Raw genomic sequence first — 27,706 nt, forward strand, 5'->3', positions numbered from 1 at the left:
ATTTTCCTTTCTATATCATACTGATGTTCGGTTTATTGTTCAACAATTCTTCTAGAATCTCCGGTGGTGACAGTGGCTTTGAGCGATATTCTCATTGGCATTGGAGAAACCACAGTGATGGCCTGCTCTGCGTCTGGAATCCCACAGCCTGACATCTTGTGGTACAAAGGTAAACGTTGAAAATAAATGAAGTACAACAAAACAATATATGCTTGTTAAAAGTAATTAAAGCTTAGAAGAATTCATGAAGAATGACTTGCAGAGACTGAAAGCACTGTGAATTGTGCATCATTGCCATATGCAAATGCTGCGCAATTCTTTTGTGAATTCAGTTTTCAGCGTGGAGTTCAAATATAACCCCATTCAAATCACATACACATGTATTGCAAAGGAGTTTTGAGAAGTTTAGATTTTCCCTCCCTATTTGCTTACACAATCCATATAAAAAACTAGCTAACCACCCTCCTCTGATGGATTTTGTTCTTAATGCTAGGTGATGTCCAGCTGCATTCATCATCCTTCTTGGTAGTGGACGCATTAGGAGGTACTCTGACCATCAAGGAGACGCAGGATGTGGATGCAGGAGATTACACCTGTGCAGCTGTCAATGCTGCCGGCACCTCGTCAGCAAAGATCTCTCTCGATGTTGGAGGTGAGACCAAGTTTAGTTAACCTTGTAAACGCACTATTCAGTACTATGAACCAAGAACAAGATCTTAATAAATGGGTAAATTACTACTTGTGTTGCCTTACCACAGTTGTGAATTGCATACCCAGATGTCACATATTGAACCCCTAAATGTTCCGTGATCACCCTGTTGTATGTTCTTTTTCCAATAATGCCCACCTCGCTGCACTTTATCCCGCTTATTACACGGCCACATGCTAAACAAACTAACGACTTGACTCCCAATATTAATTTAAATGATTTTATTGACTTAAAAATTGTCACATTACTTCCGCAAAAAAAAAAAAGTCGGTTCCACGGCGCGCCAACGGCTGGAACTCCAACAACAACAACAACAACAACAACAACAACAACAACAACAACAACTGCATTTACAATGAAGGCAGCTCTGATTTATGTTTTCTGTGGCTGCCCAAGTCTGTTCACAGTTTATTTTCCAATAACAAGTCCTTAAACATGACAGAGCCCATACCGTGTTCCTGTAAGTGTTTCTTCCTGTCTGTCGGCTTCTGTTGATTTATCTGACGTCTAGCGCTCTGTCTTTTAACCTCTTTTGATCTTCCTTAGCAATGGTCATTAAAGTGCTTAACAGTGGTCTGTTCTACTGTCATATCAACCTCTAAAAGGATCGAATTGACCAATCAGAATCGAGTATTCAACGAAGCCATGTAATAATACTTGATAAGGAAATCTCTATTCACTGTATAATTTATGTTGAACACTTAGAAGCATCTGGTCCTAAAATGAGTCATGAACATCCCAAGCTTACATGATGGACAGCTTGAATGTCTGTAGGATGCGATACAGATATAAAGGAATCTCCTAAACCATGACCGTTCCCATCTTCATCTTCATGTTCCAGCCCAACCCGAGTTCACCCGAGAACCGTCAGATGTGGGGTCTGAAATCGGCTCCAATGTGACCCTGCTGTGCCTCGCCCAAGGTCACCCCGAACCACAGGTCAGCTGGAGGAGAGAGGATGGACTTCCGATATTCAACAGGCGCCGCACACATGGCACGGTCACACAGAGCACGGGAGCCCTACGTATCACCAGTGAGTTCCTCTGTGGTATATGTGAATACATATTAGACACATAAGTGCTCTATGTTTATGCCTAAATATCCCTTTTTCTCTCAGAGCTGTGGGTGGAGGATGAGGCGGTGTATATCTGTGAGGCTCAGAACCACTTCGGCAGGATCCAGGCCCAGGCCAGAATCACTGTGACTGGACTGGGTAAGTGCAACATTTAAAAAGTCTTTCCTATCTCTTTGTGTGTTTGTCGCCCTTTCTCAGACACAGAGTAGTGTCTCTTAATCTTTAAATGAATGCTAGGATTCACAGTGCTGGTAATTCAAGAATAAAGCAGGCATTTATTTATTTAGATGTAGGCTCTCTGTGATTTCTTATTAATTGATGATTGATAATGGATTATAGTTTAGTGGACATTAAGGAATACAGAGGTGTAGCTGATCTGAAAAAGTGCTCAGATACTGTAGGTCTGCCTTAAAATGCTTTTGCAATTCGAAGACATGTGGAGCACAAACTGATAATACACACCCAGTCCCTCACGCATGCTTGCATAACCTTTGGCTGAATATGCAGTTTTCTCTGTGTGTGTCAAATCAGAGATCATATTTACAATGTGTGTCCGTACATTTTCTAAAACAACATACTCTCCTCCTGTCTGTATGTTCTTGTGAGTGTGAGGCTCTGTTTTGGTCCTACACGTGAGTGTGAGTTCATTAGCACATTTCAGTGGGTGTGTTTGAACACATGGGCCTTGTTAAGCACTTTTGCTGTTTCACCGTTTTATTTACACTGGAAACACACAGAGCTCTATATGTGGGGCAAAGGTTACAAACCACAGACCCACCCAGATGACATGTATTACTGCCCCACTGCCCCAGTTCCCTACTGACTATATATCTCATGAAGCACACACACCTAATGCAGAAACACGGGTTAAGTAGCCTCTTTGGGCTGTGGTGGAAATAAAGCACAATGAACTTGGCATGCGTGTGTGTGTGCATGTTTGTGTGTGTGTGTGAGGTTGTGTTCTCAGTCCAGTCAGGGCGGTCTTCTAATTTGACGACACCCTGTTGTCTATCACATCCCCCACAAATGACATCATCATTATCTGTGTGAACAACGCCAAACTATTTAGACTACGTTTTATGCAATGTCATCGTGTGTGTATGTGTTCATGTATGTGTTTTGTTCATGTGAAGGAAGATATAGGTGTGTTGATACTTAAAGCAGGTGTAGAAATAAATATATACTGTATTGTTAGTATGTTTATAGCAACCAAGCTTTCCCTATTTATTGATTGTATGGTACACACACCACACATGTGCTTCCTTCAAGCTTTGCCAGCGATAAAGACGTATTTTTGACGGACACTTTGTTTATTACTTGTGATATGGACACAAATACACACACAGAACATACGCCCCAACTCAAAATATGTAAATAAAAAGATACAATACATAGATAAGGAGAGCAAGAAAGGACTAAATGCAGCAAACTTGAATAGTAATACAGGTTAACAAGGCCAATGTCACTGTACTGATGAGTCAGTATGATTAATCACACTGAAGGAATTGCCATGAATGAATGAAAACTTTATTACAGACTCAGGGTCCAGATAAAAGACAAGACATTACATAGATAAAAGACAAGGCATTACATATAACAAATTACATACACAGCATAAAAGAAATTCATAGTTTAAGAATAATTTAAATCAGTGTCCTACAAAGAGACAACTATACCAATGTCTCCACAGCTGCGATTGGTAGCGTGTAGTACTAAACCTTATGTTCGATAAGGCCAAGAGGATTTCATTATCAGAGTCATTAAGCCGGCAAATACATTTATACATGAGATTTCTTAAAACAGCTTGTAGAGTATTGACTCCTGCAGCCACAAACATTTCACTTGCACTAGACCATCGAGGTCTCTTCAGCAATATTCTCATGGCATCATTATAAGCTACTTGAAGTTTCCGTAAACTTGTTTTTCTGTAGTTTGACCACAAATGTGCAGTATAGAGTGGTGTACAATATGCTCTGAACAGAGACATCTTCACTCCATCTGTACATGAACCAAACTTGCGTAGGAGAATGTTTGCTTGTCCATACATCATGCGGCATTGCCTATAAATATCTTCATCATCTGTCATTTGTTCTCTAATAAAGTGTCCAAGATATTTTAACTTATTACAGACACTAAGATTAATATCAGACAATTTAAAATCAGGACATTTTAGACATTTGTCCTCTTTGGTTCTAAAGATCATGACAGCACTCTTACTGGTGTTGTATTTGATGTCATGTTCTACACCATACAAAGAACAAACAGCAAGAAGCTGCTGAAGACCGGCGCTAGATGGACTCAGCACAACAAGATCATCTGCATACATAATATGGTTCACTAGAGTACTACCAATCATGCATCCAGTATTACAGGATCTCAGTCGCTTGGACAGATCATCAATATAAAGATTAAAAAGAACTGGGGACATAATTCCACCTTGTCTGACACCATTGCTAACCCCAAATGGGGCTGAGACCCTATTGCCCCATTTTACATGCATAGTCTGGTGGCCATGTATTTGGGCATCCCTCTTTGATTCAGTTTAACAAATAACTTCCTATGATTAACACGATCAAAGGCTTTAGAAGCATCAAAGAAACACATAAGAACTGATGAGTTATTACCTCTATATTTGTTAACAATTTCCTTTAAGGCGTATATAAAAGGAGCTATCTTCATACTGGCATATGTAAGATGTTCAGCAGAAATATGATCTACACCACTTGCTTTGTTATCATACAGCTTGTTTATAGCCTGGCATACCTCATGTGGCATTATCACCATTGACTCATTGCTATCAATATCATCTACCCTATACAGTTCACTTTTGAATAAGGTACTATAATGCTGTCGCCATGTGCGTAATTTCCACTGAGGACAGTGGAAATTACACAAGCGGTCATCGTCACGGAGGAGCTCAGCTCAGGGAGGTAAAGGACTCTGAGTGATTAGATTGTAAACTTTAGCCTAAGTTATCTCACTGGGTCTCAAACGGTTTGCTCATCTATGTAAACAAAGATTTCCATCTATGTAATATTAGTTGTATATAAAATAAGTTAAGAAATCCTTCCAATGTGCACTATAGGTCAGTACAAACATAAAAAATACAGTTTGAAAGGGGAGTGATTAGTCAAATATGCATAATAAAAAGAAAGAATGCAGACTAGGTAAAATAAAGATAGGAGAGAGGAGTTTATCAATGATTTGCTATTGGTTGTGAGCATATTCTAATGTTTTTTTGATTATTGAAATATATACAGTTCTGTTTCATATGAGTGTTGAGAACTGTATCCATAAATCTCTTAATGTTGCCCTCAAAGTGCACCAGATTGATACATTCAACTTCAGTTTAAAGAAAAAAATCTTCCCGTGGGTGCATTCCCCCGGCCCCCCCTAGAGGATGTTAGGTTGCCACAAATAAAACAGGTTCACATGGATTAGGATACTAGATAAGTGTGCACACTCATTATATACACTTAAAAATTTTCTTGGATTTGTTAACACGATAGTCCATAATATATTTGTAGAAAAGCAGGAAATGGAATTAAATTGAGAAAATGTTTCATTGCGGAGGACCCCCTGTTTTGTCTCCCCCCCACTTCTCAAACCAAAGTTACACCCATGGCTGTCGCCATAACACCATGCAATATTGTCTGTTCCGGATGTTCCGTCAACAGTGCATGGTAGAGATATTTTGCATTTATTAATAACCCTCCCTTCTTTCCAAAAATCCATAACATTGTTACTTAGCAGCTTCTTAGCCATGGAATCGGCCCTCATAGCTTGCTCATTTTTACAGATGAAGCGAATAGCATACTTGTATCTTGCATTAGTAAGCTTCTTGTACTCAAATACAGACCCTTGTCTGGGTCTGCCTGCCATTGCCCATGATTTAGTGGCTTCACAGGCTTCAGCATGATACTCAGCTACATACCTATTCCAGCCAGGCCTGATGTTATGTGCCTTATTGTTACGTTTGTAGTAAGGCTTACTGCCTTCATACAGAGCATACTTACTATATCATTGTACATGGAGCAGATATCACTCCTATGCTTTGCATCCTTATAATTAACATCACTACACATAATTGCATCTCTAGGTAGATGAATATTAGTTCAGGATGTATCCGTCTGAGAATAATAAGATGTCATGTCTTCCTTTGTGAGGGTGGAGTGAGTGGTGGAGTGAGACTTAACGACATTTGATCATTACTATATATATATATTTTTTTTAATGAAATACAACCACTCATGAAACAACAGTTTTCCTTTGACGATAATTGTTTGCGTGGAATCTGCAGTGTCGCCGGTCATTGCCATCAGTCCGGCTGTGCTCAATGTGGTCGAGGACCAGCAGGTGACTCTGCCCTGTGTGCTATTGGCTGGGAATCCGCTGCCTGAGAGGCAATGGCTACACAACTACGGCCTGGTGAGTACTCAAAGAGAAAATGTACAGTTTGTTTTTCCGTGTCTTTTTTGTTTAATGTGTTTAACCAATTTCCCAAAAATAACTTTCAGGTGACCTCAGACCTGTATCTGACAGTGAGGAGGGACGGCAGTCTGCATATTGAAAGAGTCCAGCTGGATGATGCTGGTGACTACATCTGTTTGGCTGAAAACGTTATCGGGGCCACCAACCATACCACCACTGTCAATGTCTATGGTAATGTTCATCAATATACAACTGTCAACAGATATGCATATTCACACACATGATGACAAACACAATGTGTGTGTCGGCCAGGTACTTTTTGAGCACTAGCTGGACATACATTGAATAAATAATTGGAGATGGGATATTTCTGCTGATTAGAAAGGGGTGTAATGCAAATGCATGTTTTTTGCGCATTATAAATATGTATTTTGTGCTTTTATACCTCTGTCTAGCAAAACATTTATGAAGTCTCCCTATCAAACTTTTATAAGCCGTTTATAAACATGTAATATATGGATTAGAACACACTATACTTCCAGGTTGGTATTGTGCATACTGGGGCACTTCATGTGAATGAGCCAGGTTTAATGTTAACATTCCCTGTGCTTTTTCTTCCAAGTCAATGCTAATACGTCTTCGATGAAAAAGGCCTATTGTCCATTTTTTGTTGGATATGAAATGTCCCCTTTGTTTTTCCTCTTTCTTTTATTCTGTTACCTCCTCCTCTTGTCAATGTGCCGCTTAAATGTTTCCTTTCCCTGCAGAGGGCTGTTAACCCTCATGAATAGGATTATCTTTGAGGTAACATTAAAACCAGCAGCTTAAGGTGATAGCGACATTTAGAGCACAGTGAAATGGAAAAATGTGTTCTCTATTTATACTAAAGTCAGTCATTGCCAGATTCTAACTATTTAAATCGCAATTGTCCGCAGCAAGTACATACAATCTCCCTCATGAAATCAGTCATTTTCAGCTGTCCATTCACAACACACTGGACATTTACAATATGTAGCTCAGACAATAGTTACATTTGATATAACCTATTAGAAATACTTTCCATAGAGACTAATTAACGCTAAATACATGCAAAGAGTACAGAAAGAAGAACGACATGCAATACTTGTTCGTAATGTGTACGCTTGTTGTGATTTTGTTGTTTAGTTGAATCACATTTTTTATTTCCAAGAAGATGCTCCAGGCCTCCCAGGGCTGATCTTTTCTGCAGATTCTTGGTGGTGTAAGAAAACAACAAGAAAAAGACAGATAGAAGAGGGAGGGACAAGAGACACACACAGAAAAACACACAGAAGAGCTAAACACATGAACATTCACAAAAAAATATTAACCTACTGTGCATTTCTTCTTCTTCTTCTTCTTCTTCTTCTTCTTCTTCTTCTTCTTCTTCTTCTTCTTCTTTTCTTCTTCTTCTTCTTCTTCTTCTTCTTCTTCTTCTTCTTCTTCTTCTTCTTCTTCTTCTTCTTCTTCTTCTTCTTCTTCTTATGTTTGCAGTAATTCCTACAATTCAGTATGGCCCTCAGGTGTTCAACACAATTGAGGGCACACCCATCACTCTGCCCTGCCGTGCCAGTGGAGTTCCCCCCCCTGACATTACCTGGGCCAAGGTATGTGTTGGCATTACCTATCTTAGTTGAAAGTCGGCCAAAGTAAGAGCCACTTCTGTGATTGACCTTAATATAAAGACCTTAATTTCTCTCCATAAATGGAAAAAATATTCAAAGGGAGAACGAGGAAAACCACATAAAAGTACATTATTCATCCAATTTGGTTTATTTTGCCCAAGTTGGAACTCCACAAAAATGCAGCATTAGTAAAGCTCCTTCTCCAAAGTAGGCAATGTCTTCACATTCTATTCGAAATATTGATTAAATGACAGCTTCACATGGAATTATATGATGTCTTGAATCACATATCCTTGCACAAATATACTATTTACTTATAAGTGAATGCTGTTGTGCAGCTCATTAATATTCCAAACCTTTACTATGTGTATTCGTGTAGTGTAGTTGTGCAGTCTTGGACATAGATAAGCTCAACTTAAAAAAAATCCAGATGTGAATCTACTTTTTGAACTACAAGAGAACAGGTCCTTGTGTTGCCAAAAGTCAGGGTTTATATTTATATTTTAGTACAATACTTACTTTATTGATGGGCTCTGGCAAGACAATAGCACATACAAGGAACATGTCTGTGTGTCTCTGTGAGGATATGTGTGTTTGCCTTGGGATGCTTGTGAAATTAGCTCCACCTCTGTGCATTAGGATGTGTTCTTCGTCTTTACATGTGCACTTTTGTGTGTTAGTGTGGACTGTAAGCCATTAGGCGCTTTCACACCAAGTACTTTGCCGTACTTAGTTCATCAGAACTTAGTTCATCAGTACTCTTTAGTTCTGATGAACTAAAGAGCAGATCGCGTTCACACCGGAATAAGTCCCTGTGAAATGTGTGTTCATGGACAGTTCCTCCCTTTTTTCCATTTTTCACTAGTTTCTCTGAGTTGTAAAGGTGATGCGTTTAAAGTGAACAGGGCTGCAGAGACATATAAAACTAGACCCTGCTATGTTTTGCACCAGCTGTTAAAATGTGATTCCCTTGCTGTTCTGTATAACATCAATCAAGTCAAGTTAGAACAATGCAGAGATGATTAAATCCTGACGCACTGACGTCACATTTGCTTTGTGCTTTGGTTTATTTAATGTATAAACTATAACACTTTTATTTAAAGCCTTTCCATTCAAAAGTAGAAGAGAGAAGATCAAATAATCAATTTAAGAACGCTTAGTAGGTCACACAGCCTTCCTGTTTCCTGGTCAGTGTTAATAAAGCTGAGTTAATGAAACAAACCGCGGCCCCTGCCCTTTCCCTGCTGTGGTTTCTTTTGTAGGGTGGGGAGCTGCTGAACTTGGGTGGTCCAGCCTTCTCCATGGACTCTGACGGCAGCCTCCTCATCACCTCCCCCTCTGGAAACGAGACTGGAGAGTTCCTCTGCACAGCTACCAATGCTGCAGGCCATGCAGCCAGGAAGGTCCAGCTCACAGTCTATGGTAAAACTCATCACCAGCTAAATGCTAAGCAACATCTGGACAAGTCTGTTAGGACCTATAAGTAGCATTTAACTTTAATCATGTCAGATTTTACAAAAAAAAGCGACTCCACTAATAAAGGATAGATTTTTGACACAACTAAACAGCTATTCTTAATTTTGGATAATTGTTTTCAACTTAATTGTAGTTTACCATGTCCAGGCGCAGGTCCAATGTAGTAAATGCCCGTTCCTATAGATTCTTAAGGCCAAACTTCTGAACATGAACTGCTCTCACTCACACCCATTTTCCTTGGCTCTATAGGTGTGGGAAAAGTCATTTTCCACTTTCCTCACAGTTTTACTGTCCATGTTTACTGCGTTGTATGACTTTGTATATGTAAAAGCATATAAATGCACAATGAGCTATTGCAAATACCGTACTGAATAAAGGAACTATATAACACACTCAACTCAACAAGAGCCAATTTTAACAAATATTTGTTGTTGTTTTTTTCTTTTGTAATCAACCCTCTTTGTTTGCTTCTCATATATATGTTGTGTGTAACACTCACATTAATCTAAGGCCTTTGAATTGAGTTGCTGTTTTCTCTACGTGTGTGTAGTCCGTCCTAGATCCGGTGTTGGTGGTGCTGGAGGCTCAGCTGAGCCAATGACGGTGGTTGAGGGCGAGGACGCCATTCTGCCATGTGAGGTCAACAGTGTCCCCCCTCCCACCATCAGCTGGGCCAAGGAGAGGCAGCTCATCTCCCCTTTCTCTCCCCGGTAACACATACAGAACCCAGCACTGATTCTTTTGAAAGATAATCCAACAAAACCATGTGCACTGCTGAGGTCTAGTAATGAAGCAATTTTTCACTTTGCAGTTTAGTTTATTGTTTTTTCTGTTTCTGATTGTGCTCCTCACAGGCACACTCAGCTTTCCTCGGGCTCTATGAAGATCTTGGAGACCAGGGTGTCAGACAGTGGGCTTTATGTGTGTGTTGCCTCGAATATCGCTGGCAACCTGACAACATTCATTGATCTGAGTGTTTTGGGTAAGTTCAGAGATCAGAATCTCTAGCAAAGGTTTAATATTGATGTTATTGAGGGTTACTGAACAGTGGTATAACCTTTATTATGTTATGAATGCACTGATTTGAGTTTGTCTAAGGCTATTTGTTCTAAGGACGGGTTGGCACCCCATATACTGTATCAGCTGCCCTTTACAGGTTCGACACTGGCTCAAAATAATACAAGGCAATTTCCTCCCCTCTGTCTCCCCCCTTTTAATGCTATATCTATAAATAAAGGCACTCTATGGCCCCTTAAAAGAACATCACATGATCTAACGTAATGCAATCATTTGGAATTCTTAAAAACAACCTATTCAATAATCACACATAAGCCAAGAGAGTTGAGGAAGTTGCAGTAAAGACATACTGTCATTGGGATAACATAAACTATACAATCTTTACATCCAGGGCAACATAACTCCCTCTAAACCTTATTAAATCTGGTCCTCTGTTCTGTAGTGCCCCCCAGTATCCAGGCTGGCCCCAGGGTAATGAAAGTTCAGATGGGGTACCCTGTGGAGCTGCCCTGCGTGGTGAGAGGGGTCCCGGAGCCCACCCTCACCTGGACAAGAGATGGTCAGAGGTTCCAAGTCTCACCTGATGGCAGCCTGGCTTTTAGAAACGTGGGTCTGGCTGACGAAGGGACCTACACCTGCATAGCCACCAACACCGCAGGCAGGGCCGAGGCCCAAGTCCGGCTGCTGGTGCAAGGTGGGATCCAATTCATGTCCTTCAACTAACGTGCTCCTACTGTGTTCATTATGTTTATGTGTGTTGAAATGTTTCAGAAGCATCACATCATATTTTGTACTTTTTTTTCATGGCAGTATTTTTTAAACAATTCTAATTCGAAATTATTATAAATAATGACTGTATTGTAAACATATTGAAATAATACACAATGTACCACAAGTTCAGTTTAGTGTGCAGTTCTTTGTTTGAATGCCGACTTATTCAATGCATATATATTTCTAAGATGCATACTAAAACTGTTGAATGTGCTTTATAGTGTGTTAAAATATATTTTGCTGTATACATTTGTCTTGATTATGTGATTGTCGGTTTCCAGTACCCCCTGTGGTCGAGATATTGGAGCCGCCGTTCAACAGTCCGTTGCAGGAGAGAGTTGCAAACCAGCGAATCGCATTCCCCTGCCCTGCCAAAGGTCATTTATATTCTGAACAAGAAGTAGATTGATATTTTGTTGTTGTTGTTACAGGAACAAAACATACCTACACTGCTATTAAAAGTTACTTTTGATTAAAGTATACACTTTTATTTACAAATGCTGAGGACTTTGTCTGGTAAAACATACAATATAGTTACTTAAAATGAATTTGTTTTCATTTTTATGCTTCTTCACTCTCTCAGGCCTTCCTAAGCCAGTGATCCGATGGATGCGTAATGGCCAGGAGTTGTCAGGTAATGAGCCCGGCGTGTCCATCCTGGAGGACGGTACGCTGCTTATTCTGGCCTCTGTGTCGCCAATGGACAACGGAGAGTACGTCTGTGCTGCGGTCAATGATGCTGGATCCACTGAGAGGAAGTACCAGCTCAAAGTTAACGGTGACCAGTTCTCTATTCTTCTGACCTCTGACTTTTCAAAAACCTTTTTAAGTTATTTGCTGATCCATAAATGAAGTATTATTTCTATCTCATGTTTTGTATACATTTCATCTCTTGGAAACTAATGCTCAAAACTCCTCATTGACACCTCCACAGTGCCCCCACTTATCCGTGACGGGGAAACACCAGGCAACGTGTCGCTGGTCCTGAGTCAGTCCACCAGCTTGGTGTGTGATGTCATAGGAAGTCCGACCCCTGTCATCACCTGGTACAAGGATGGGACTCCTGTAAGTGAAGTCCCATTGACTAAGCTGTTAACACACATTTCATACTGACAATGTGTGCAGTTGTCGTTTACAACACTGAGGAGATTCTGTGTTTTTTTCAAATGTTAGGACTTTTAAAGGTAAATACACACATCAAAGATGCATATATTTAGAGTTTTTGGGGCAAATTAAGTTTATTCAAGTATAAGTATGCTGCCTTATACTTTTATTTGCCCATTGAACTCTGGCGGAGTAAGTAATCAACAAGGTTTGGCTCACAAAACTATAGCAGTAATCAGACATTTTCATGACCTGTCATCTTTGAATACAAATGCTCATAAAGACAGAATAAACTGTGATTACAGGGTGCACTGTCCAAGAGAACTGACCTGACCAGCCAGCCATAGTAGCAGCACAATCAAAGTATTCATGACAGAATAAATATGATAAATTGATGCAAGAACAGAGAGTGAACACACACTTTGTTGTAACATCTAATTTGCTGGCTGCTTTCTGTTCCCTTGGCTGCTTCACACATGATTCCTGCTGGGCACAGAAGGGAAATTCAGAGCACTTACTTTCATCAGCTAATTCTGAGCAATCCAATATGCTCTCTGAATGTTTTTTGCTCAAAGCTGTAATATAAACATGTTTTCTTTTAATGTTTTCTTAGTCATATTTTGTTTTTCATGCCTCAATTACAAGCAGCTTTTTTTTTTGTTTAGATCCTTTTATCATGATGTATTACAATTAGCCCCATAATTACTGTCAGGCACTATTTCCTGAATTGTAACTTATGCTGTTGTCTTTGCTTTTGTGTTTGATTTATTTATTTGTATTGAATGACAGGTAGTTGGTAGTAACACCATCCAGATTCTTGACATGGGAAAATCCCTGAGACTACTGAAGGCAGCCACAGCAGATGCAGGCAGCTACAGCTGTAAAGCGATAAACATCGCTGGCAGCACGGAAAAGGACTTCTTCCTGGATATACTGGGTGAGTTATGACATTGAGTGATTGTCTATGGAAACTCCTAATGAAAAAAACACTTTCTGCATAGTTTCAGACAGAACAAACCTTGATACACAAATGTAATTTGGGATTAGATCTATAACATACAATATCTTATTTGCCCCAGTCCCACCAACCATTGTGGGGTCAGCCTCTCCCCAAGATGTTTCAGCCATTGTAAAACAGGAGATCAGTCTTGAATGCAATGTACAAGGTGTACCTTTTCCAACAATCCAGTGGTACAAAGACAGGAAGTAAGTGCCTTCCAATAATATATCATTCACTATTATGGTAACAATGGTCAAATGAGTTGAAAAACAGTTAAAACATCTGTTTCTAGGCTGGTGTTCCTTGGTGATCCAAACCTGGAGGTCACCAACAGGGGTCAGGTTTTGAAGATAAAGAGTGCTCGTCTTGGAGACAAGGCCCGCTACCAGTGTAGTGCCGTGAATACAGCCGGCAAACAATCCAAGGACTTTAACGTCAGTGTTTATGGTGAGTTTTGACACATACTACACAGTCATGTACTTATATGCAGAGCCTACTCTTTATTTGGTAACCTCACATGACGAAATACAGCTTACTCACACAGTTTTGTGGTATTGTTCCAGTGCCCCCCTCCATCAAAGGCGGTAACATCACCACAGAGGCCACAGCCCTCCTGGACACGACAGTAACACTGGAGTGTGAGGCTCGCGGAGTGCCGCTTCCTTCCATCACCTGGTATCGAAACGGAGAGGCCATCCTGTCCAACAGACAGGTTCAGTACGTCGAGCGGGGCCACTACCTGAAGTTCCCCCGCGCGCAGGCATCAGATGCGGGCCTGTTCACCTGCAAGGTGACCAGTGTGGCCGGGAGCGCTGAGAAGAGCTTTGTACTGGACGTCTACTGTAAGAATTTCACCTCTGACATCTTATAATCTATACACATATTTGTTTTTTCTGTGTCTTTTTTTGTCTACCTAAAACAAAAGGCTTTTAGAAGCTAATATTTACCATGTGAGTTAAACAAATCGAGAGCACATTGTGACATTAAATCAGATTTTCAAGGCTTTAAGGCATTTGGTTTCAATCACAAACCATAAAGACCTTTGCAACAGGCTAGAATAATTTCAAACAGCTGTGGATATTTGGCAAACAATTAAATGTGAAAATAAAATCCTTGATATTCTAGGAGCACAACTATGAGAATAAGACATCAGTCAAGCAGAAAAGGTATTTGAAGCCTTAACCCTTCTTTTGTTCTGTTCCCTTTTTAATGTTCTTTCCCCCCCAGTGCCTCCTACCATTGCTGGGGGTGAGGATGGGCCAACTGAGAGGAAAGTGGTTCTCAGTAAGTCTCTGATTCTGGAGTGTGAGGCTGGGGGACACCCTCCCCCCTCTCTCACATGGCTGAAGGACGGAGTTCCTGTGCGCGATGGTGAAAGCGTCCGTCTTCTCGAGCAGGGGAGTAAAATAGAAATCCTTTCAGCCACGGTGTCAGACTCGGGACGTTACGTCTGCGTGGCAACAAGCATCGCTGGAGAGAAGGAAGTAAAATACGACGTCAGAGTTTTGGGTATATAAACACTCTCTATCCTCTCCTGACAGTAGCATGCACAGCACCCACACACAGACCCAAACTTACTAGACTGTCTGGTAAACAAGTAGCCTATCTCTGTGCGCAAAAAAATCATACAATACCTTTCAACATTATATAAAATCACTTTCAAAGCTGGCTTGATTGTGTGCATTCATGTTGTCATATAATTATTCTAAAGCCTAAGCCTGACCTCACTGTTCTTTGGACATACATTTCTTTTTTGGACATAAATGTTAGTACCTAGTTTTTGAACAGCAGTTTAGCATGTGGTCCCCCCTGTTAAAAAAAAATGCAGATTCAAAAGAAATATAAAGAACAGAAAGCCAAACATTTGAGTCAGTCAATGCCGGGTAAAAATACATCAGAGAGAAGACACTTCAGAAAAGGTGGTAACCACAAGTGCTTTATAGCTGCTAAGAGCCAGGATTATTTTGGCTCCAGGTTATTTAATCCTTACTCTTATTTTATCAGGTATGTGGCTGGAGCTGACATCATAAAACATAAACTATTCTGACAGCACTCTATGTGGCTCAAAGTGGGACTAAATCATGTTGATAGAAACATTGATATACTTTGATGTATTTCCTCTAACTCGTTCACAAAACCCATCAGTAAATGCCAAAGCAGGACTATCTTCTGGGTATGAAAAAAACTGAGTTGTCTAAATGTGTTTTTTAAACTTCTGTTAAGAGATTACAGATAGGAAGTAACCTCTCTGGTATTCAGTCACTCTGAGCAATCCTAATCACTACCCAAAGATAAAGCCTGTCACATTCCCAGCTGACACAAAGCCTTTAACAGTTCGTGTCAGCTGGAAAAGGTTTATGCCGTTGTCGGCAGGATTCGAACCTGCGCGGGGAGACCCCAATGGATTTCTAGTCCATCGCCTTAACCACTCGGCCACGACAACTGTGAAACATGATCTAACACTGTCACTTCGTATTAAAGCTGTTGCTATCTGCACCATGTGTGCATTCCACATGAGAAGCAGACGCCTTTCCCTTCACCGCGGCTCTGCACGTGTGAGTGATATACTCACAAGGATTCTTCACAAGAAAAACAGGACATTCAGTTTAAAAGCAAACCCCAGGCTGGAGATCTTATCTTAAAATTCTTCATACCATTGTTATTTATTCCGGAAGTCTTTCCTTGTACGATGTGAGGGTCTAAGGACAGAGGGTGTCCTTTTCTCATACTGATATTCTGCCCAAACTGTGCTGTTGTATTTGCTGTAAAGTTTCTTTACTGTAGGCTATTTTTATTATATGTACAGCACTTTGGCTCGACCAAAAATCGTTTAAAAATGTGCTATATAAATAAAACTTGATTTGATTTATCTTTTGTGTTATTGTCACTATCAGCAAAAGAAAAAAAGGAATAAATGTATGGAATAACAGTTAATACAAGTAAAATAAAAGTTTACTTTAACTAATTCAGATATAAGCAAATCATTTATTTCATTACACATAGTTGTATTCTAATTTCCCAGCATTGACTACATTTAAATACAATTCAAAAATGTCCCCAACTTTTTACTTTTTCATAGTCCCTCCTTTCATTGATGGAGCTGATGATGTGACGGACAGCACGGTGATAATCAACAGCCCTCTGGAGCTGGAGTGTCAGGCCACTGGAACCCCTGCACCCGTCATCACGTAAGATCTACATCTCAAGCATTTATGTGAACTGATTAAAATATACATGTAGACACATATATTCACTGCAAAATATTTTCTTTTGCAGGTGGTATAAAGATGGTAAACCAGTCCGACAGGGTGAGGGGTTGCGTGTGGCAGCCAGCGGTCGACGGCTAATCGTTTCCCGCGCTCAGGTCTCTGACACGGCGCCTTTTCAATGTGTGGCCACTAATGAAGCGGGAGACCACGAGAGGGACTTCAAAGTAGTTGTCCATGGTAAAATTATACATTTCTTTTAAATTCTTCTTTGAGAATGCATAATTTTCTGACAACCAATACTATAAGTAGGGTTGATAATTTTGCACACACTATAATTGTAATAAATGTAATTTGTGCTTTAAATGCAAGCCACATGGACACTCCCACTTTGGGTAAAAACTTCTCTTTGCCTTTTTCTACTGTCTCTCTTTCACAATTTGCTGTTTTTAGTAGAATAACTCTATCCTCTTAATTTTCCAAGTTCCTCCATCCATTCGTACCACCGGGCCTGCAGAACGTTCAGTGGTTCTCCACAAGAACATCGGTCTAGAGTGCATCTCAAGCGGCATCCCTCCTCCCAGCATTACCTGGCTTAAAGATGGCCGACCTGTCGACTCAACACAGGGGCACCTTAAGGTTGGAACCCTAATTGACATACACTGAACAAAAATATAAACGCAACACTTTTGGTTTTGCTCCCATTTTTCATGAGATGAACTCAGAGATCTAAAACATTTTCTATATACACAAAATAACCATTTCTCTCAAATATTGTTCACAAATCTGAAAAAATCTGTGATAGTGAGCACTTCTCCTTTGCCGAGATAATCCATCCCACCTCACAGGTGTGGCATATCAAGATGCTGATTAGACAGCATGATTATTGCACAGGTGTGCCTTAGGCTGGCCACAATAAAAGGCCACTCTGAAACATGCATTTTTGCTTTATTGGGGGGGTCCGAAAACCAGTCAGTATCTGGTGTGAGGGTTAGGGTTAGGGTTAGGGTTAGGGTTAGGGTAATGTTGTGAATCGAGTGGCCTGTGGTTATCGTCCATAACATACGCCTGCCCATACCATAACCCCACCACCACCATGGGTCACTCGATTCACAACATTACCCTAACCCTAACCCTAATCCTAACCCTCACACCAGATACTGACTGGTTTTCGGACCCCCCCAGCCCCCCCCCTATAAAGCAAAAATCCACGTTTCAGAGTGACCTTTTATTGTGGCCATTCTAAGGCACACCTGTGCAATAATCATGCTGTCTAATCAGCATCTTGATATGCCACACCTGTGAGGTGGGATGGATTATTTGGATAATGGATTTTTTCAGATTTGTGAACAATATTTGAGAGAAATTATTATTTTGTGTATATAGAACATGTTTTAGATCTTTCAGTTCATCTCATGAAAAATGGGAGCAAAAACAAAAGTGTTGCGTTTATATTTTTGTTCAGTGTAATATATATATTTTCTTTATATGACGAACCACCTGAGTAGAAACAGCTTCAGGCAAACATAAAATGTAGACCGATGCTCCTGAAATGCACCAAACAATGTAAGTCGTTCATGAATTTGCATGCCACGCAAAATAAATCAGGCCCTGTTCTATTTTTGTAATCTAGATAGGAACACATTACAGTTGCCCCTTGGCCTGTGATTAGTTTTTAGCAGTAATTGTCTGCGTTTGCCTGAGGACACTAATAAAGAATAGCATTAGTTCAGGCATAACAGTGAAGTCATTGGCTGATTGGTATCAGCTGTTTGATTCTAAAACTGACACAATATTGCAACATGTGGAATATCTGTCTTTGCTCACATTTGAGGTAGTTACCAGTCTTAATGTTGTATATCCTGTGTGTGTTTCTGCTTGTGTATGTAACAGCTGGAGTCGGCGGGCAGATTGCTAAAGGTCAAAGAGGCAAGACTGGAAGACTCTGGAAAATACACCTGCCTGGCCACCAATGCAGCCGGTGAAGCCCAACAGCACATTCGACTCAGTGTCCATGGTAACTTAAAGATACACACAGCACTATCTCTGGTCTCTGTCATGTACTGTAGGTCTCTCTCTGTGCTCTGCGTCGAGGGGCTAGGTGGAGACAGGAGAGTATCATCAGATATTACTGCTCTTGTGTGTGTCCCTCAGAGCCTCCCAGTATTCCCTACTCTGGAGAGATCATCAACCAGACCATCCTTTCAGGCTTTCCCACCGAGCTGGAGTGCAAGGCCACAGGCAGCCCATTACCCGGTAAGAGGGCTTCCTCCTCTGTCCCCGCTGCGCTCACTCTCAGGCTCCAGGGCGTAGTTTCCTCTGACCGATGTGCTGGAACCGTCTATACCGCTGCTTGCCTTATCTTTAAGCGTTAATGGAGCAGCAGAAAATTGATCTCAGATGACTCCCTTCAGGCAGCTTTACTCTCTTTCCACTGCCTTTATTTTCCAATGTACAACAGTACAGTTAAGAAGTCAAGTTCAAGTGGAATTTAACACTTTTCTTGTGATTTCTCTGCAATTAACAGAACGTGTTCCTCTACAAAAATCGGATTTATGTGAACAATGTTGCATGTATAAAGATTTAATTAGATTTGAGATTCCATTGTCCATTGCTAGTCAGACAGAATTTAAACACATTTCTGCCTTTAATACATTTTTTGCACACTCCAACTTCCATTTTAAGATGTTATTAATATGTATTTTCCATTTGCTTTATGTAAAGCCTTGAATAACCTTTGTGTTTCAGCTATAACTTGGTACAAAGATGGCCGACCGCTGACAAGTGCTGCTGGGGTCACTATGCTGAAGCGTGGCCAGGTGCTGGAGATTGAACGAGCTCAACTGTCTGATGCTGGGATGTACAGATGTGTAGCGGTCAACCTGGCTGGAGTTGCTGAGATATCCCACAGTCTGCAGGTGTACGGTGAGCATACATTACAACTGAGATTGGCTATTCCTTAATATAATTAGGTCAAACAGGGTAAAGATAACATTAATTTATCCATCTTATCTGACTTTATAAACCTTCAGCAGCATTGTAAAATGTATCTGTTTTGCTTAACTGTCATGGATTTATGCAATTATTTAAATGTCCTTGCAGTGCCTCCGATCATCTCCAGTCGAGGGGGCACAGTAACAGTTGTTGTGAACGAGGCTGCCAGGCTGCAGTGTGAGGCCACCGGTGTTCCTCTGCCCAGCCTCACATGGCTCAAAGATGGCAGCCCTGTGGCAAGTGTATCACATGGCATACAGGTGTGTATACATTATGTCAACGCATATCAATAGGATGCTATGGATTTGTACTTTGATTTACATTTTGTTTTAATGTTTCATTCATCATCATTTCATTCCATATTTACAATATGTCTGCATTTTCATTAAACGTGTCATAGAGATGGATGTGTTCTGTAGGTTTTTAGTTGGCTGTTATTGTGTACTTGCATGTGTGCCGTGTCTAATCGTCTCTTTCTCCCTGTTAGGTCTTGTCTGGTGGAAGAGTGCTTTCTCTGAACAGCGCTCTGGTTAGTGATACAGGCAGGTACACCTGTGTGGCTGTCAATGCAGGAGGGGAACAACACAGAGAGTACGACCTGAGGATTTATGGTGAGTAGTTCACAAGTTTTTACGAACATTTACATGTGCAAAGATTACGTGTATGTGAAATATATTATAATACTGTAGCTACATATACATAATCTTACATATCATATTTTACAAAAGACATATGACATAATAGGAGAAAATCAATAGTAGGAAGTTGCATTGAATGAAGTCCAACAAACAAACCAACATTTCTTTTGAAATGCTATGGTTTCAGATTTTTTCTTTTCTTCCTCTATGATTTTTTACTGAATATCTTTGATGTAGACTGTTAGTCACAGAGAAAATAATATTTACATAATGTATGTCCTCTATAACTCAGGGACTCTCACTATTTTCTTACGTTTAGCAGGCAAACGATTAACATACTAATTGAGAAAATAACCATGAGATGAATCAACAATGGAAAGAATTTGCAGCTCTAGGATGTTTCAATCTTATGTTTTGTTTTAGGATAGTGGGAAGAAACGTTTTTATATTTAAATGATTTCCTCATAACACTCTTTGTTCCCTTCTTGTTTAAATGAGTTATGATTATGGCCGACTTTCAAATTTCCTTTACTAGAGCACCAGATCTATCAATAAAATAGTGAAGCTATATTTGAAAAGGGCCTCTAGCAAAACATGCGTCTGTAGAGGAAGTATGCTTTGACTAAATTTAGCATTTCAATAAACCATGTCAGTTTTGTCCACAGAGCTGAGCGTGATGGCAGATGATTTGTTATACAAGTCTGATCAAAGCTACTGTCACTGAGGTAACAGGAGACAAGTAGTTTACATATAGAATATGTGCCCGTGTGTCTGTCTCTTTATGTCTGTTTCAATATATGTATTCTCAATACAAACATCCACATGACGTGCTTTTCCTCCGAAAGATCAAAAAAAGCTTGTCCGCAGAAATAAAGGCGGATTTGTTGTGGTAATTGCTACCATTCTTCTGTAGCTTCCTGTGTCTGGCCAAATGCTGAGCTGAGGGCCTGTCAGTCTCTCCCCCATGACCCTACTGAAGGGAAATGAGACAGCAGTCCTTTTTTAGGTCAGGCCAGATTCACCCAAAAGTTTGACTGTCTTGCCTCAGAAACAGAAGCTTAAATGATCAAAATCGCCACATAATGTTTTTTATTGGTCCAGTTTTTTGTTAGAATAGAGCCATTCATGGGGTGGAGACCTCCAGACATTTCCTGACTTGTTGCACAGCATTTCCCACTGTTTGCCTCCCTGTTTCTCAAAAGTCCCAGAAATAAGAAATCTAGTTAACCGATCTCAGCAATCTTTTGTTGTTTTGCTTAGAAAGTCACAAGGCGCAAAAACATTATTGTCCACATTTCTTTGCACTTGAGTCATTATGCAGTGCATGTTAGCAATTTGCATTGAGATCAGGTTTCAAGAACTTCTTGGAAATTAAGCAACTTTGATTGTTAATAATACCACAGAAAATGTTGAACTGGTTTAATGATGCAGTCATAGCCCAAGATAGAATTAGTATTTAAAGAGCACCAGATGCCCAATTTTACAGAGCCTTTGGATCTCAGGAAGCAATGTTTTCTCTTTGCTAATGATGTCATATGAAGGACTTTACAGGATTTAGAATTTCCTTGGAGGATAGCTTTCAAGTTCAATTAATGTAAAAGAACACTTGAATAGTGTGTATGGCCAGATCATTAAATCTCTCCATTTTGCAGACATACTTTTTTCTTCAATACTTTGCCTTCATGTCTCCCGCAGTGCCCCCTAACATTAAGGGTGAGGAGGTGAATGCCACGGTGATGCTCGGCCGTCCAGTGGAGCTGCAGTGCCAGAGCGATGCAATCCCTCCACCGACCCTTTCCTGGCGCAAAGATGGCCGTCCACTCTTCAGGAAGCCCGGTCTGACTGTATCAGCAGATGGGAGTGTGCTTAAGGTACAGCCGAAATTATGAATCATAAAACTGTTTTCGTAATCTGTGTAAAAGCTCATAGTATTTTGTTATAGCTTGTGTATTTTAAGTTCCTCCTAATCAAAATCATTGTACTTCTACTATTCACCTTGTTTTTAATTGGAGTTCAGAGTTTGTCAGTGTACCATATCTTGTGATTTTTCTAATATTGTTAGGTGGATAGTGCCCAGGTGCAGGATTCAGGCAGGTATTCCTGTGAAGCCACCAATGTTGCTGGGAAAACAGAGAAGAACTACAATCTTAACGTCTGGGGTGAGTTTATCTTTGGGGTGTTTGCTAAACTGCTTTATAAGAATATGTTTATGTTGGCTAAGAAGCTGAGTCTGAAAGTAAAAAGTAAAATATAATATAGATTTTATATATATTTGTGTCATTTATTTATGATATTAATATAAGATATTTGATTAGTTGTAAAAGACCATTGATTAACCTGCACCCAATCTCTATGAAAAACAGTGATGGCCTCATAGGTTTAAAAACATGATATCAACAGTGTTATGTTAACATTTCCTTTTCCTCTCACATTCAACAGTGAAGTTGCAGCAGGGATTTGTTGGGAACTTGTTAGGACTTTCTCACTTTCACCTCAGGGAAATAAACCAGCATGTACATTGAATGTGATGTGAGCGCCTCCTTTTGGTGCATGTCATTATCTCAGTTTCTCCCAGTATCCGTGGCTCAGAGGAGGTTTCTCCTATGACTGTGACTGAAGGAAGTCTCATCACTCTGGTGTGTGAGTCCAGTGGGATACCGCCCCCCAGCCTAACCTGGAGGAAGGATGGTAAGTGTCTTATTTGTTTGTAGAAACACAAAGGGCAAAAGTATTGCTACTCTATGTGGACATTGTTTAATGTACTGTGAGAAACCAGAGTAACCTGTCCTCTGTATTTGTCCCAGGTTCTGAGATCAAGTCGGACCAACGGGTCAGGGTTTTGTCAGGAGGTCGTCAGCTGCAGATCTCCAGCGCTGAGAGGACAGATACAGCCTCTTACTCCTGCACAGCCTCCAGCGCGGCCGGCACCACCTCAAAAGAGTACAGCCTGCAGGTTTATGGTGTGTATGTTCTACCAGATCTGTGACATCTAGATATCCAATTCATTTCAGTTTAAATATTTGCCTTTTTAGAAAAATGCACTGCCAGAGAAATCCGTTACATGTGGCAAAAATGTGAATCATTTTACATGTTGTTAGGTAACACCATTGTGGTAAAGAGTAATAGTAAATAAGTTAAAAAGGTAGCAACCGTGTACAAAGTGTTCCTTATTATTCTATATTTTAAGTATTTTAGACCAAGAATTAGGCTAGGTGTAAGACATAAAATGGATGTTTCCTTTTATGAACAAAGAAAGCAGGGGGAAAATGTGTGTATGTTTTATAAGACTTTACCGTGTTTAAAATTAATAAAACATCATGCATGTAACTGGAGCCACTTAAATTATGCCTCTAAGTTTAAAAGAAAGGTATATATTTATGCAGGTCATACAGTATGAAAAATTAGATTGTCATGTGCTTAGCATCTCTTGAAGGATTAGAGCACCAACTCACCTGCTTCTCTTCCACTTCAGTCCGCCCTTCCATCAGACGCAGCGAGGGCGACACGGAGAACGTTGCCCTCACAAAAGGAGGTGATGTGACCCTACAGTGTGCTGCAGAGGGCGTGCCCCGACCAGCCATCACATGGTTGAAAGATGGCCGGCCAATCACAGGCCAGCACGGAGCCAAAGTCCTGAATGAGGGGAGGCTTTTAAAGATTAAAGATGCTAAAGTCTCAGACACAGGACGCTACACCTGTATCGCTGTCAATGTGGCCGGACAGGCTGACAGCAAGCATGACATTAGTGTACATGGTATGAAAATGTTGCTTTATCTGTTTTGTTCATCAGTTAGGAGAATTACAGACCATTTCAAGGTCTTATATTTGTTTCTTTAATTTCTCCTCTTGTTCAGTCCCACCTAGCATAATTGGTCAGGTGCAGCAGCCAGAGAATGTGAGTGTTGTAGTGAAGAACCCAGTTGCTCTGAGCTGCGAGGCCTCTGGTATCCCTCTACCTGCCATCACCTGGCTAAAGGCTGGTCGGCCAATCAAAGTTACGAGTTCAGTGCGTGTCCTCTCTGGTGAGTAACTGTGTGACCTAATGAGCTTGACATTTTTTTTTACAAAAGCTATACAACCTTATTTATTTTAAATGTTAACCGTTTTTCAAGATTGATCTCCCCATGTTATTGTGTGCCATGTCAGATATCTTCAAACATCTAAAAATATATATACATACTTTAGCTTGCTAGTCATGAAGGAGTCAATGAAAACAAGCCACTAAAAATATAAATGATAGCCTCGATTTCAGACAAAGTAACAACTTGAACTTTTGGCTTCCTAGATGATTTCCGAGGCCAAGCAGTTGCAATACATCACCAGTAATAGGATGTAATAGGATCATTGCCACTGGGGCCAAACTCAACTGACAGAGAATTGTGAAACAAGTCAAACGGGAGCAATTGCTTTGAATTGTGTTTTTAAACCTTTTACAAGACATATTGAGGTCTTCAAATTAAACCATTGCCTCAAGTTAAACATACCATTCCCAGCCAATATGATTTTGTGTTCGACTTTTCGCCATTTTTAGGCATGAGCTCAGGATTTGCAAACTAAAACATTGTCTAAGTGGTTTTTACTTATTTTCTCAGGAGATTCTCATGAACCCTTCTAGGACACAGTTTGTAGATACAGATTAAATTAGTCTTAAATATCATTAAAACTGATGCCGACTAAATATTTTAACAGCTGTGAGCCTCAGAGTCTCAATTCTTCTCGTTAATTTTTTGTTTTCAAAGAGGGGTGACCCACTTTCAACAGGGTTTGAATGTTGTTTACACGTCCATGGTATGCTTTTCTTTTGTAAAAATAATGGGTAGATGAATGGTTACATTGCGTTTGAAAAAATTCAATTATTACACCAAATAAAGGGAAATAATTGGCTTGGTATATGTCTAGGTGGCCGGAGCCTGCGTCTAATGCATGCTGCAGTGGAGGATGCTGGGAGGTACACCTGCATTGTGTCTAACATCGCGGGAGAGGAAAGAAAGAACTTTGACCTCGACATCCTTGGTAAAGATATAAAAAACCTATTTTATTATTTTCTTTGTTAGATGGCATTATATTGAGTGAAAATAAAAACTTCACGATACAGATTCAAATCCAGTCCAATTAAATAAAATAAAAAATCTGGTGTCAGGTGTGAAAATGTGTTTACATTTATAGGACATTGGATTTCATTTACATTAATTAAAAAAATATATGATAAACATGTATCTTGCTGTGATCACTTTTTAATGAATGGGAAAACAGTGAGAACATTGTAATTGATTTTCAGTCTGATTCGACAGTTCCACCAAGCATTGTGGTCGAGGGAACTGTGGCAGATACTAAAGTGAAGGAGAAACACAATATCACTCTCAGCTGTGAGGCCTCAGGTAAGTGACAGAACACATTGGCGTCTAAATCTCGTGTTCTGCTAATGAGAATTCACTTGATCAATTGAGTATTGCTAATTTCATTTATTTCATAGGCAACCCTGTACCAGAGATTAAATGGCTGAAGGATGGACAGCTGTTGGTGCCTGACACACGGCACCAGGTTCTGTCTCACGGCCGTTTCCTCCAAATATCTGCGGCCCAAATTGCAGACACCGGCAGGTACAGCTGCCTGGCATCCAACAGTGCAGGGGAACGCAGCCGGCACTTCAACCTCAATGTCCTGGGTACAAACACAATGCCTTTTTGTATTATTTACAGTATGAATAAAAATATTTGCTAGCTGTATTACTTTTTGTTTTATTACTGTGCTTTTCTCTCCTTTTTTTGCCAGTTTCTCCCACCATTGCTGGATCAGGTCCTGACGGTTCTTCAGAGAAGGTGACCGTCACTCTGAGCAGCCCCACCTCTCTCGTGTGTGAAGTCCAATCTTACCCTTCTGCTCTCATCGTCTGGCTCAAGGACGGCACTCCGTTTGAGTCAAGTCGCAGCGTCCGAGTCCTTCCAGGTTTGAGATCACACTTACATAACAATAGACTTGAAATGTAATAGAATACAGCAGTAGGGTCTGTAATCCATCACCCATGCTTTCACAGGTGGGCGCACCCTGCAGATCCTGAACGCTAAAGAAGAGGATGCTGGGAGATATACCTGTGTGGCCACTAATGAGGCTGGAGAGACCCTGAAGCACTATGAGGTCAAGGTTTATGGTGAGATTTATGTGTCTTTGAGAACATGCTGTATCTTAATAGAGCTTTCCTCAAAGACAATCTTTATCGACTGAAAAATAATTGATGATTTGATGTAATTAAAATATCTGAAAACTGATTTTCCCACAACGAATAATTCAAAAGCCCCATTTGAAATGTTGTTTACCACAGGTTAGATCATAAGTCATTCATCATTAAGAAATTGTATCGTATAATATAAATAAATATAGCTCAAATACTGATAGTAATGATCAGAGATTACGTGTTAAATCTGTACATTCTTGGTGATGGATGAAACATGATCATATAAACAATATCAAGGTATTCTAAACATGTTTCTTGACCCCAGTTCCTCCTCAGATCAATAAGAATGATATTCCAGGGGAGGGACTGGCACCCAAAGAGGTCAAGATCAAGGTCAACAGCACGCTGACCCTCGAGTGTGCAGCTCAGGCCTTTCCTACCCCAGCACTGCAGTGGTTCAAGGACGGACAGGTAGCAATCTGGTTTCATTCTATGAGGGATTATCGGAGAAAAAAAAAATGACCTGTAAAACCTGCTCTGATTCCTCACTCTCGTTATTACTTTTCCTCCATAGATCCTGCGCACGGATGAACATGTGTCCATAACAGCCAACGGTCGTATTGTTCAGATCAAGCACGCTCAGGTGTCAGACACCGGCCGCTACACCTGCGTAGCCACTAACATAGCTGGAGAGGACGAGAAGGACTTTGATGTAAATATACAAGGTGAACTGGGTCGACTGAAGCTGATGTGTTAACTGAGACTATTTATGCATTTCATGGACTCAAAGTGTATTCTGGTTCTGTTGTTGTGTGTGTGTTTGAAAATGGTAATTTCTGCAAAAAAGTTTGTGCTTTAAAAGAAAAATACCATTCATTTTACAGCATCCTTAATTCATAAAGGAACAATTTCTGCCTTAAAGTCTGCTCTCAGCCAAAATCAAAAATAAATTTGACAAAAAAATGATTACTTTTTCCTTTTTCAGTTCCGCCTAATTTCAACAGGCCTGGTGGAGTTGGTGATAGCACATCTCCCCCAGGCTTTGGAGGGGAAGTTCGAGATGTGATACTCAACAATCCCATCTCTCTGTATTGTGAGTCCAATGCAGTGCCTCCTCCTACACTCACCTGGTACAAAGACGGACAACTGCAGACCTCAAATGACAGAGTTCTGATCTTGCCGGGTGAGTTGACATACAAAACAGGGAGGAAGCAAGATGAGTTTTGCAGAATGAGTTCGTACTAATCTTTGACATTTTATTCACAGGTGGGCGAGTGTTACAGATTCCCAGATCCCAGGCTGAAGACTCAGGAAGGTATACGTGTGTGGCTGTCAACGAAGCAGGAGAAGACTCCATTCAGTATGATGTCAGAGTATTATGTGAGTAAAAACTATTTTCATTATGGTTAAAGTATCAGACGGTTGTGGGGAGTGTTTTTATTTGCAATGAACCGTTTCAACCACTCCCCT

The 27,706-nt window shown here is 40.4% G+C and overlaps 1 protein-coding gene across 2 annotated transcripts in view; it reads left to right on the top strand.

The window, feature by feature from the left end:
- The window catches only part of hmcn1 (hemicentin 1), an 86,507-nt gene that overhangs the window by 32,961 nt on the left and 25,840 nt on the right, over positions 1-27,706 (top strand). For both annotated transcript variants that reach the window (XM_079655430.1, XM_079655431.1), the window contains exons 14-55: positions 56-169; positions 494-652; positions 1,551-1,742; positions 1,827-1,922; positions 6,085-6,212; positions 6,302-6,446; positions 7,728-7,840; positions 9,121-9,280; positions 9,885-10,044; positions 10,189-10,316; positions 10,794-11,045; positions 11,404-11,499; positions 11,706-11,900; positions 12,057-12,187; positions 13,016-13,163; positions 13,306-13,432; positions 13,519-13,673; positions 13,790-14,068; positions 14,454-14,735; positions 16,306-16,414; positions 16,503-16,672; positions 16,917-17,071; positions 18,326-18,449; positions 18,587-18,688; positions 19,181-19,357; positions 19,535-19,686; positions 19,914-20,037; positions 21,760-21,935; positions 22,127-22,223; positions 22,630-22,752; positions 22,869-23,024; positions 23,537-23,818; positions 23,919-24,086; positions 24,964-25,077; positions 25,356-25,442; positions 25,538-25,729; positions 25,837-26,010; positions 26,099-26,212; positions 26,562-26,707; positions 26,811-26,961; positions 27,222-27,419; positions 27,503-27,616. In XM_079655430.1, coding sequence (XP_079511556.1) covers positions 56-169; positions 494-652; positions 1,551-1,742; positions 1,827-1,922; positions 6,085-6,212; positions 6,302-6,446; positions 7,728-7,840; positions 9,121-9,280; positions 9,885-10,044; positions 10,189-10,316; positions 10,794-11,045; positions 11,404-11,499; positions 11,706-11,900; positions 12,057-12,187; positions 13,016-13,163; positions 13,306-13,432; positions 13,519-13,673; positions 13,790-14,068; positions 14,454-14,735; positions 16,306-16,414; positions 16,503-16,672; positions 16,917-17,071; positions 18,326-18,449; positions 18,587-18,688; positions 19,181-19,357; positions 19,535-19,686; positions 19,914-20,037; positions 21,760-21,935; positions 22,127-22,223; positions 22,630-22,752; positions 22,869-23,024; positions 23,537-23,818; positions 23,919-24,086; positions 24,964-25,077; positions 25,356-25,442; positions 25,538-25,729; positions 25,837-26,010; positions 26,099-26,212; positions 26,562-26,707; positions 26,811-26,961; positions 27,222-27,419; positions 27,503-27,616 — 6,465 coding nt within the window. The remainder of the gene's footprint in view (positions 1-55; positions 170-493; positions 653-1,550; positions 1,743-1,826; positions 1,923-6,084; positions 6,213-6,301; positions 6,447-7,727; positions 7,841-9,120; positions 9,281-9,884; positions 10,045-10,188; positions 10,317-10,793; positions 11,046-11,403; positions 11,500-11,705; positions 11,901-12,056; positions 12,188-13,015; positions 13,164-13,305; positions 13,433-13,518; positions 13,674-13,789; positions 14,069-14,453; positions 14,736-16,305; positions 16,415-16,502; positions 16,673-16,916; positions 17,072-18,325; positions 18,450-18,586; positions 18,689-19,180; positions 19,358-19,534; positions 19,687-19,913; positions 20,038-21,759; positions 21,936-22,126; positions 22,224-22,629; positions 22,753-22,868; positions 23,025-23,536; positions 23,819-23,918; positions 24,087-24,963; positions 25,078-25,355; positions 25,443-25,537; positions 25,730-25,836; positions 26,011-26,098; positions 26,213-26,561; positions 26,708-26,810; positions 26,962-27,221; positions 27,420-27,502; positions 27,617-27,706) is intronic.

Source organism: Notothenia rossii (assembly GCF_949606895.1).
Source record: "Notothenia rossii genome assembly, chromosome: 1".
Classification (NCBI taxonomy): domain Eukaryota; kingdom Metazoa; phylum Chordata; class Actinopteri; order Perciformes; family Nototheniidae; genus Notothenia; species Notothenia rossii.